At 39.8% G+C, this 11881-nt stretch overlaps 1 protein-coding gene across 1 annotated transcript in view; it reads left to right on the forward strand.

Annotated features, from left to right (window-relative positions):
• The first annotated feature begins 352 nt into the window (after positions 1-352).
• ttc7b (tetratricopeptide repeat domain 7B) overlaps positions 353-11881 on the forward strand; it is a 28565-nt gene continuing 17036 nt past the window's right edge. The window contains exons 1-7 of the mRNA XM_035673735.1: positions 353-530; positions 2074-2228; positions 2402-2477; positions 2600-2692; positions 3119-3282; positions 4585-4706; positions 5763-5841. Of these exons, the coding sequence (XP_035529628.1) occupies positions 410-530; positions 2074-2228; positions 2402-2477; positions 2600-2692; positions 3119-3282; positions 4585-4706; positions 5763-5841 (810 nt within the window). The 5' untranslated portion in view covers positions 353-409. The remainder of the gene's footprint in view (positions 531-2073; positions 2229-2401; positions 2478-2599; positions 2693-3118; positions 3283-4584; positions 4707-5762; positions 5842-11881) is intronic.

The raw sequence follows: 11881 nt of genomic DNA on the forward strand, positions 1-11881 counted from the left end.
TATGTACACAATCAGATTTCAACAGGGATCCTGTGAGAGACCCACAGTCAATTCAGCAAATCAGGAAGAAGGAAGATGCCCTGCTGGCAAACAGAAAAAAGAGGAAAGTAATTATAAACTCTTGGCCACCAGATGTCACTCTTTTACCCCAGTAAGTTGCTCACTTTTGTCCTCTTACTCTTTTTTTTTTAACAGTTAAAAGTTATCTCAACCAGTTACAATGTGTCAACTAACACAACAAGCTAAACCATACGTGTTTTGTTTTTTATTCAAGCTGATACTGTCTTGTAAATCCATTAGCAAATAAAGCTTTATTTCGAAATCGACCGGAAGCCGTACTTCTCGTGAGCACCAGCTCGACGTCAGCTCCTCTTGTGGTGTTTTGGTCCAGTCGAGCCCACTCACCAAAATGACAGCGAGGAAGTCTGGCTCACGACTGGAGACCGAGATAGAGCGGTGTCGTTCAGAGAGTCAATGGGACAAGATACCGGAGTTAGTACGGCAGCTCTCCGCCAAACTAATATCAAACGGTAAGAAATGTGCGGGGTTGCTGTGGTTGGTTCATTCAGTGTGTAAGGCCTTCTGCCTGCTCCGAGTCCTCGGGACTTCCTGACAGCGGCAGCCGATGCTGGGAGTTTTCCAGCAGTGTGCGGTGTGGTCAGAGCCGGTTAACTAGCAAAGGTCAAGAGAGAGACCGGGGATTGTGTCAGTGTTTGAGAGACATTGATTTTAAGATCCGGAGAACTTAACTCTGTGACCATTAGTTCCTGTAGTCTGACAGTTGTGGCTGCTCTACCGTCAACCGAACTCCATTCAGAAATCTGCCACTTTAAGGTTAACGATGTCTTTGCTTGACTTCTATCATAAACTAACCAAATTCTAAATCTGAAGGTTTTTATTTTTGGTTTCGCATCGTAACTAGTTTCACTGAAGTGAGCTGTGTGGCTAAGATGGCTACATGCTAGCTGTCAAACTCCTCACTGATGCTGGATTGTCAGCTGCACAACAGGCAGCACAGCAATCAAAGCTGCTTCTTTCAACATAAAAGCCCACCTGTGTATGTGCTGTACATGTTTACCATCTTCACATCTGATATCATATCAGCCCCTCTTCATGTGGAAATGAGCTGCCTTACATACAAGCAGATTTAAAAGAACTACATGTAAACACCATCCTATCCAGGTTACATTCACGACTGTAGATCCTCCAGATTGACAGATGCTCTCCTGTTGCAGATGTGTCTATCTTGTCACCACTGCAAATAGCCAAGGCAGACTGCTCATGGTAGTTAATGCATTGAATCACCATGAAGACTTCTAGTGTGGTTTACATCTCCTATACGCTGCCTGGAGTCATAAAACAGAAATATAAATAGATCAGTGTCGAGCCAAAACAAAACAACTCCGATGCTTTGATGAGTGTGTTAAACACCCCCAGACCCTAAATGCGGCAAAATAAGTAATAGCATGTGATGTCTGTTGGCTTTCAGTGAAATAACATTTGTATCTTGACGAGAAATGTTTCCACATGTTATTCTTGCGTAGAATATATGTGAGTATATTATATATTAAATAGAAAAATGTAGAATCAGTGTTGCTGCCATTGTGCAATGTAGTGAGAGCTGCGAGCTGGCATCAGGAACAGGATTACTGCTCATTTCACCCTTTGAGCTTCTAAACACACTCACTCACTGGATTAAGAAGCTTGTTAAGGCTGTATGTAATACAGGCTGCTATGTGTGAAAACACAACAGTGTAGATTTACTCACTGCAGACAGCCAGGAGAACCCTTAAGGTGGACACATTGTCATTAGATTGTCCATTGTGTTGTTATTTAGACCTTAAATTGTCTATCTAGATTAAACTTAGATTGAGTTTACAATGCAATACAGTGATCCTGGATTAACTATATATCAGTTTTAGATTAAGTATTAGATTGGTTGTCAATTGATTTTAGATTTAATCTGGCAAATTGTTCCTTGACTGACTTAATTTATTTAATCCAAGTCTGTTAAAGTGGTGGAGAGATGAAGATCATGTTTTCTCCAAACATCTTGTGTGTGTGTGTGTGTAGATGACCTAGGGGAGCTGTTGCTGGGGGAATGCAAGCTTCAGACGTACCTGAAGGAGAACCCCATCAAACAGGGAGCCAGCCCCAGGGGCCCGCAACCCAAACTAGTGGAGGTCAGGAAACACCTCACTGCTGCTCTGGACAGAGGAAACCTCAAGGTAACTGTGGATCTTGCTTGTGTTGTCACTTGTTACAGTTTGTTTCTTACTTATTTTACCAATTGATTTGTGTTTCTGTCACAGTGCGCCGCAAACAGAATGTGGTTAATGTAAGCTCTTCAAAATGGGCACATTAAAATCTGTATATATTTAGACTTTTTTCTGTCCTGCAGGCCGATTACCTTCAGGAAGCCAGCGTGCTGATGGCTAAACTTTGCTATGTGGAGGGAGAACACAGAGACGCTTTAGGTAGCACACACACTACACACACTGGTTTATCTTCTCATATTTGGTTTTTGTCCATGATGTTTTTATCAATCAAAAAAGTGCTGATCGATTTAGTCTTTGATGCATAATTGATGTATTGACAGGTCACTACAGCAAGGTGAACCTGGACGACATGCAGCTGGCGGGAGCTCCTGTGTATAGGCTGTCCATGATAGCAGAGGCATACGCTACTAAAGGTATAAACACACACCCAGCCTTCATATCATACTTAACCCCGCCTCACCTGCCATCACTCCAGTCTGCTCCAACCTCTGCACTACCGCTCTGCTCCACATGGTGGCAGTAGAGTGTCTCTGCTGATGAACAGCTTTGGGATAAACTGTCTTATGAATTCAATTCTTATTTGATTTATCTGTGTAAGAGAATACTTATTGCTTGTTGATAATATATGAACGTGATGACTTTAAATGATTCATTATGAGGCACAAATCAATCATCAGTAGAAGAAGATGATCATCCCAGTGTTAGACTACGCCGATCCACTCTGCCACAAATATGAAATTATATATAGAAATGGTCTGACAGGCTAAACTGAATCCCAGACACTGATGAATGACTCATGGCCACCCTTCCCACTCTCTCTTGTCGCCCTCTCCCCTCAGGACTGTGTTTAGAGAAGGTCCCAGCTGCCTCCCCATCCCTATCCAATAAGAACACTGGCTCTCCGTTGTCCAATAGGGGCACGACAGAGCAGGAGCAGGAAATCATCACCTGCTATGAAAAGTCTGGAGACATTGCTCTGCTCTACCTGCAGGAGGCTGAGAAGGTAACGTGTTTGTGGCCCAGTATTTTTTTAATGTTTTTTATGTTTCGTACAGTGTTTGAAGTTGGCCTACTTGTCTCATAACTATCTGCTGCAGTATTTTCTCACACGAGCGTTCTCCAAATGTCTTGTGAGCGCCTGGACCCCCATGTGTTCTGCCATCCCTGTGGGTGTGCGATGAATATTCTGCAGACAGTGTGCAAGTTTAACTAATGCATTACTGCCCATGACAGCCAATCGGCAAACAAATCTCTTCCTCTTTTTGAGGATGTCTGAGAGGACACACAGACTGAGCTGGTAAATAACAGTAAACTGCAACAAACGTCAGGAGGATGTATATCAAACTGCCAATAGATATATTCTGTAAACTTCATATGACCTGGATAAGGTCACTAAGGAAACGCTGAGTTATTGGAATATTTTTTTTAATATCACAGACTTTTACAGGTCTTAAAATTTGATTAGATTAATGAAGTTAACATTAATTGTTTAGGGTTGCATTTTTCATGTTGTAACAATTACAAAATGAAACCAACATGGAACAAATACATATTTTCCTTAAGCAAATTTCCTAAGTCTTTATAAGAATTTTAATATAAATGAAACGTGGACGTTCTAAAAACACTTGTTGGTAACATTTCCCCTCAGTGTACTGCCCCTTATACACAAACTCAACCAGCAGATTTTAACAAGTTTATTTATCAACCAAAAGTTAATTATTATGTCCCTATAATCATTCATTTGAGACACTGCTGGATTAATAATCCATGTGACATTCAGGCCAAAAAAGATGTATGTTACCAATAGTGAATAAAAGTACATTTCTCAGTCCCAAGCACACATACTGTACTCGCCGCAAAAGACAGAAATATGATCATTTTTCTGTTGAATTTCTTGCTTGGTTATCATGTCTCATGCATTTTCATCTTTAGAAATGAAATTTAGAAATAGAATGAGTGCGCCAGTTTGACTCTCAGTGTTTCCCTCGAGAATTTATTGTGCACTTTATTGCCTGATAACTCGCACCATAGCTGTGGCAAACTGTCAATCAGAAATAGGCATACAGCTGACTCACCACAGCTCATTATTTTTAGTTAACCCTGTTTTCATTGTGTTAACGATAGCTGTTCATCAAACGTGAAAGCCAACCTGGGGCTCTGCTGTGTTACAAATAATTTGAATGCAGTGACAAATGTGTGGTCGTTCTAATTAGAATTAATCATTCATTTAGGTTAAACTCTCTCTGCTCTCTCTGTCTTTTTTTTTTTTTTTTCTTTCTTTATCGTTGTATGTCTGTTTCTGCAGGCGTTGTCAGTGGGAATTCAGAACCGCAGCCCAAAGCCCGGCCCGACAGCCCAAGACCTGGAACTGGGCTACTTCCTGGAGACAGGCCTGCAGAGAGCCCATGTCATCCACTTCAAGAATGGGTAAAAGAGGGAAAAGGGTGGTGATGGATTGATAGATATTGGACAGAAAAGGAAATCAGAAAGGAACAGTCACTTCAGAACCACAGCACAACAGATTTTACTGCTCACAAACAAAAATAAAGTTAGTTTGTATTTACACTTTCACAGTTTTTCTAGTTTAGAATGGTTGCCGCAACAGAAAGAACAACCTTTGTGGGCACTTTCCACCCACTTTGCGGTCAATGTGTTACAAAGCTGCTGACAGGTTGATAAAAGCAGAGTGTGAACACAGTTAAGTAACACACACATAGTGCAACAGAGAGTAGTTCCCACAGTGTTGTTGTTTTAAGTACAGAGGTAGCTTCAGGGCCGTGGCAGCTACTAAAGCCTTGTCCTGGAAGAAATAACTTTTTAATGGCCTTGATGAAATCTGTACAATTTTCTGCCTCTGTAGCTTTTTTCCCCCCGTGTGCTAGCTCATTGTTTTGCAGTGTCAGGAGAGGGAACTTAAAAAATGTAGACACTACAGTGTCATATTCATTCAATTAAATTCTGGTGTCTGCTATTAAGACATCATCACACAAGTAATGAAATTCAAACTGAAAGTAGAACATTTTGTTTCCCAACATCACATATATCATTTCTGACCATAACAACCTTCAAAAAAACTTAGTTTCAAACCTCATTTGAAGCTACCAGCATGTAGAATTGCCCAGCACAGTGTGAAATAAAAAAAAAAAAATATATATATATATATATATAAACCAACATCAAAGATCAAAGAGACATGTGGATGTTAATGTTGGGGATGTAGTTTACTTTAAAGCATCACTGTAACACAGGCTTTTGCTGTATCATCTTGCAAACTGGCAAAGTTGTGGAGCAAAGAAACATCTGCTAGTGTCACTACTGAATATTCGCCAGTAAACTGACTCTCATAGATAGAAACTTGAAAATGTTGTGAACATAGTGGAGTATACACACGTGTCTGCTTTGAGATATCTTGCATTCACACATACACATCCTACAGACTCTGACAAGTGTTTTTCTTCCTGTTTCCTCACCACATTGCCATAGCAACCTGACTAGAGGCGTGGGCCGGTTTCGGGAGATTCTTCGGGCTGTTGAGAACAGAACCACCCAGAGCCTGCGCATGGTGAGGGATGGGTTGGGAAGTTGGCCTTTTATATTTTGTTTTGAGATTAGGAGATGTCTATGGATCACCTCATGTTTCACCTTTGACTTACTTAAAGGAATAGTTTGACATTTTGGCAAATACGCACGGATTAAACAAGGTAGATATAACGTGTTAATTAGTGAGCTTTACAGTTTCCGGGAGGAGCTAACAGCAGTGTCAACTTCTCATCCAATTCTCGGCAAGAGGGAGAATAAACTTATTTCCCCAAATCTCAAACTATTCCTTTAAAAATGTTGTTGCCTCCAAAGTAATACCCAGCTATCTACACATTGCTTCAACATGTAGAATTTGAGAAAGTGGCTAGGGCGAACCTAAACTTACCTTAACCTAAACAGATTTCTATCGATGTAGATACAGAACCCACTACAAGGAGGTAGACTTCATATTAGGTTTTGTTTGTACAGAAAGAATCCATATTACATGTCTGGCAGGGGTAAATCATTATTATAACTGTTATCTAATATATTTAAGCAAAGTAACTCCAAGTAAACAGATGCTGCTGTTAGCACTAGATCGTCTTTGCCAAATGTGCTGTGTGTGTGTGTGTGTGTGTGTGTGTGTGTGTGTGTTGTGTGTGTTGTGTGTGTGTGCAGACCATAGGCCAGGCAGCTTGCAGAGATCTTGCTCAGAGGAATGTGCGAACAGAGTTACTGGTCTCCTCTGGAAAAGACCCTCCCACAGTGTCGCCATTTGGACGATCCCCACACGGCAAGACACCACTCACAGCAAGAACTACACCCTAAGCCGACGCCCACGGTGTGTACTCGGGAGAGAGTAAGTGATAACGTCTGTTTGTTGGTGCTAAAGTGGAATGCAATGGAAAATAGCCAACATGGCACCCAAAATTAAACTGTTGCCAGTGTACTTTTTCATCAAGTAGCTCTCTCCATCTTCTCACACTCGGTTTTTCCCTTTTTCTCCTCTCATCTTGTCCAACTCCATCTTCTGACCTCCTTTGGGTGCATTTCTCTCCTCTCTCTCTCTCTTTTCTCTCTCTCTCTCTCTCTCTACTTTCCATCTGTTTTGCCCTCAGGAGAACACAGAAAGAAGCTTTTCTGCTGCTGCTCATCAGTGAGTCCATGGTTGAGACACAGAAACAGTCTTTGGAAACATTTCCACACCCTTTTCTGAAGCAGTGAATCCTGGAACTCAACCTATCACAGTGCCATTCTACATCCCTATCTTGTTTGTGTGTTTAGGCTAACCGTGACGCTGTCCTGAGCAGAATTCCTGAACACAACAATGATCGTATTCATCAGCCTGCAGTCTGGCCTCTGTGGTGTACGACCTGCTGACTATAGCTCTGGGCATAAGAGGCAGGTACGAGATGCTGTCAGGAGGCGAGTAATCCTCTGTGGCTTCATAGTCACAGCCATAGTGATTGTGAAAAAGTGTTAAAGCCTGCAACCATAGTACGCCCACATAAAATATCACTTCTTTTTCACATTCATTTCCCAACAAATGAGTGTTTCATTTTTTTTTTTTTTTTCAATTTCTAATTGGCTCTACATTGGCCTGCGCAACAGATGAAGCTTACAGAAACCTCTGATACGTTGATGAAACGTGTCCTATTTCTGATGTCTCTTAGTTTTTGGAGAGAGCCATGAATTTGCCTTTGAGGAGTTCCATTTGTGGGTACCAGCTCGCCCTGTCGCGTAATGGCAGCTGGGAATCAGCTCGTGCTGTTAAAGTCTTAAAAGGAGTTATTCGTCTGAAAGCTGATGACCCCACCATCCCACTGACTGGCTGTGAAGTTGTGTATCGGACCTCTGCACTGGGTAAGGACCATCCTGTAGACAAGAAACTCAACATGAGATCTTTTTTATCTTTTCCGAGAAACATGGCTTTTATAACAAGACATAGACGATAGCAAAATAGTCTGTGCTTTGGATACAATATTATATGTGGTAGTGTCTGATAATTCTTTTTGAGAGGGCATTTTCAGTGTAATGAGCACATGAGATAAATACTTCCAATAGTTCAGCAGTATTGATATGGAGAGTTATCATCATTACATAAATCAATATCTCGTAGGCGAGACAATAGAGCAGTTCAAACGCACTATCTAGGAGTTTTGTAGAACATAGAAGAAACACGTTAATTATTTTCTCTGTGTGAGGCTGGTAGTGAGGTACTATTAATTGGCTACGCGATAACATTTTATAAGTGATGATTATAAGCATATGATCCTCGACAACTTGTTTTTCTCCTTTTTGGTCATTCTGTCTCATGATGTGAGTATTGATGTCTCTCTAACTCCATCATTCCTAGGGTTGGGTATTGTGTAGTTGGAGTGCTTTTGACAATATGATGAGTGATAGTATCACTAATTGTGGGTAGAAGAGAGCAGAGTATCAGGAAGCCATAATCCTGATCCTGGCCATGACGGCGTGGATCTCTTTAGAGGCCTTCAATGTCATACTGAGAGTATATTATAGGTACTGCTTCGTGTTGTATGTGTTCTTCTCAGAGTATGAATTGATACAATTGATAACTTGCATAAAATCTGGTGGATAGTTGTTCATTCTTACTTTAAATTAGTTAAGGTATAGTTTCTGTAGATTAATGTGTGTCTGTTAGTGTGGGTATTAGTTGAAACTAAAATCTTGAGAGATCGAGTAATCTAGAGATGTATATACATAGTAGAAGCAAGGTGCAATCAGGTTGGTTAGGATTATCTCATGTGCACCTATGTAGTATTCACATAATAAGAGAGTTGTGTAATATGTTCTTAATTCATCTATCTGTGGAGCTGTTGCTCTTCGTGTCATTGATTATAGAAATGTGTAGCCTGACGTTAGCATTTGTCTGGATTTCTCTTTTTCTGTCCTAGTTGACTTCTTGTCGCTGCGTGGCGTCTGCTCTGTGCGTCTCTATGAAGAGAATCAGTGTGACGAAGGGAGCAGACCATGGAGGTTGAGAAGTACCAGAGAGAGAGCTGATTGGGAGCGACTTCCAGAGTGGGACGTAAGAGCCATGCGTGATCCGAATGCGGTCTATGATTATAAGCACGTCCGAGCTGTGTCGCGTATTCCCAGGTGAGGTAGTTTTGTGCACAGCAGCCAAACTGCATGTGTGAGCGTGAGGTTAATGAACAATGGATGAAATGGTTTACATATAATACTTGTTCTAAAGTATACTGTTATAATATATGTGGGTATTTTTTATTGTGTAGATTATGGTGGGGTCAATTTTGTTTGATATTATGACATAACATCTGAGATGATTATTATCACATTGTATATCTTATAATGCGTGCAGTAGTAAGTCTCTCATTTTATAATTCAGTCTTTCTGCTTATTAATGTTGCTACAGTTTCTAATTGTGCTAAATTTTAAATATCGTGCTTGGTTTGATTTCTTAACATGTTTCTATTGACGTTTGGTTTCTCAGGCGTAGCTCACTTGTTCGCCGATGTCTAGGGACCTTTAAGGTTGTGATGTGGGTTGTCAATCTATAAATATACGTTTGTTATCTAGTATGGTGGTGAGGAGATCATCTATCAAGAAGTCATCTCGTCTCTTGTAGAGGCTTCTGGATGTAGTACTGTCTCCTATGAGAGCCATGCATTGGCAGCTGGTTTGCGTATTATGCGTACTGAGCAATTGCAGTTCGACAGGTAAAAAGTCTTTTAAAAATAACAATAAGATCACAATGATCAATAACTAAATCAATGATCAGATTATTCGGACAAACTGGATTCATCTTAATTATTCGCTACATGTACGTGAAACATCCTGCCTGTTATTGTGCGAGTACTTTGTTCTATATAATGTCTGTTGTAGTAGATTACCCATGTGTGGCAGCTATAAGAGCTGTTATGATATAATGGATTTGACTAGGAGCTTTGCCAGCTTGCAGTAATGTATTCTTTGCTGTTGATTGTAACACACTCCCTTCACTAATATGGCATGGCTCTGGCTTGCTCTTACTTGTCTTGGCTCTATGGTTAAACTGACTTACTCACGACGCTATCATGATAGAAATACTGTTTTAGATGAATGCTACATGTGTACCGAGATAACAGCTCTGATAATGTTCTATATTAGGAAATTTTAATATCATATCACTATACAATCGTCTATGCATTTAAAGTCTAGTGCTAGAATCACAGACAGTGTAGTTGTTCTTAGTTTTAATCACTTGGATTCTTATTCGTGTGTTCCTGGGACAATTTTTAAAAGGAAATGTTTTGAGTTTTGGGATAGTGTTTATCTTGTTCTGTTTGTTCGTGAAGTCTGACTTTTATACCCAATGAGAGTTAGTAACTGATGTTGAGACGTCGATGGTAACTGTAAGTCTTGAATTAGAGGGCCGGAGAAGCTTGTTTCTACATCTGTATATATTGCGATCATGTTTGCTAAAATCTGTGGAAGAGCTTTGTGACATAACTTTGCTATAACCTAGTACCACATAGTGTTATATGACAGCATCAAACAGCGAGTAGCACACTCCCCAAACTGAGCAATACAGCTAATGCGTCGATATAGAATATTTGTTTTTGGTACACAATCACATTATATCAAATAGTATTCTAACTAATAAATGGGTTAGCATGGCCAGTAAAGGATCTTTACATGGAGGTATTTGTCTATTAGTCATACTGTTAAGAATCTAAGCATAATGGTGGTTCAGAGTGCAGTGTAAGGGTGACAGTATGGCTGATAATCGTCTTGGTGTCGCGAAGATGCGAAGCGAGTCACTCTATGAGGAGATATGTTAAGAGTCTGATTAGAGATCACAAGCTGAGTTTTAATCAGTGAGGTAGCTGATCGAGCTGAGAGAGTACTGATATTTACCGATGTACTTGGGGTCTCACTCCTTTTAGGAAGAGAAGATAGCGGTCGAGGTGCCTGGGGATGTCATATTGAACTGTCTAATGGAAATTTCATGAGAGTATTTTTAGATTTTATGACATATTCTGTCATCCATATAGTTACTGAAGTAATAAGTTGGACCCATTATGTTCACAAGCGTGACATAAATTCCAGTCTCAGATGACAATTATTAAGACAGATGTTTATTTTTGTTTCTCTGCGTTTGAGCAGGCTATTGGATGCGCGTCGTCAGGATACTAGGCAAAGGAATATGTAATAGTTATCTTGTTGTTGTTTTAGATGCTTGACATACTCTATATTACCATAAATTTCAAATAACTGTTTCTAGATACCGATACCTGGGTATCATTGCCCAGTTGTGTGCTTTCGTCCATCCACCTGACGTCACTCAACACTTCCTAACATAGATGTGAAGAGATGGGGGAGGGGTGCACCCTCACTTAGGCAAACGGAAATGTAAACATGTCACACTAGTTGTATTGGTTATCTTACTGTTTATAGAAATAAATATTGATATAATCTTTTAAATATAAGTTATTTAGGAGGTCAAACTATTATATATTCATAAACTTTTAATATATTCTTTTATAAATACTTTATAAATTCTGGGCGCCTGGTTAGCTCAGTGTGGTGAGCTGGAGACCCATGTACCAAGGCTGAGATCCTTGCCTGCAGCGGACATGAGTTCGAATTCCACACCTGCTAGCCTTTGCTCGTGTTCTTCCCTCTCTCTGCCCCCTTTCCTGTCTGTTCATAACTGTTCCTATCAAAGTAAAGGCTATAATGAAAAGCCAAAAAAAAAAATACTTTAAATAAAACTGCTAATTCTTTGTAAATGTTATAACTTTATCAATACATTAATCCATACATGGAGATATGTATGTTTTTGGTTGGATAGTATTCATGGCAGGGTTTAAAATTATAGAAGGACATAATTTCAATCATTCTATAATGTATTAAATAATAGTTTTTTTTGTTAATTTTAAAATTTATGTGTTGAGTAACCATATGTATTATTAATGGTAATATGTATTATATTAGAGTTTGTAATATTATTTATTTTGCCTCTATTAGGTCTGTTAAATGTTTAGCATCTTAGTTTTTGGCCTGATTAAACGTGTTGTTTTGTGCGCAGATACTATCTTGTCTGTCTTGTGTAT

This window comes from Morone saxatilis, unplaced genomic scaffold (assembly GCF_004916995.1).
Source record: "Morone saxatilis isolate NCDOM2014 unplaced genomic scaffold, NCSU_SB_2.0 Contig3, whole genome shotgun sequence".
Lineage (NCBI taxonomy): Eukaryota > Metazoa > Chordata > Actinopteri > Moronidae > Morone > Morone saxatilis.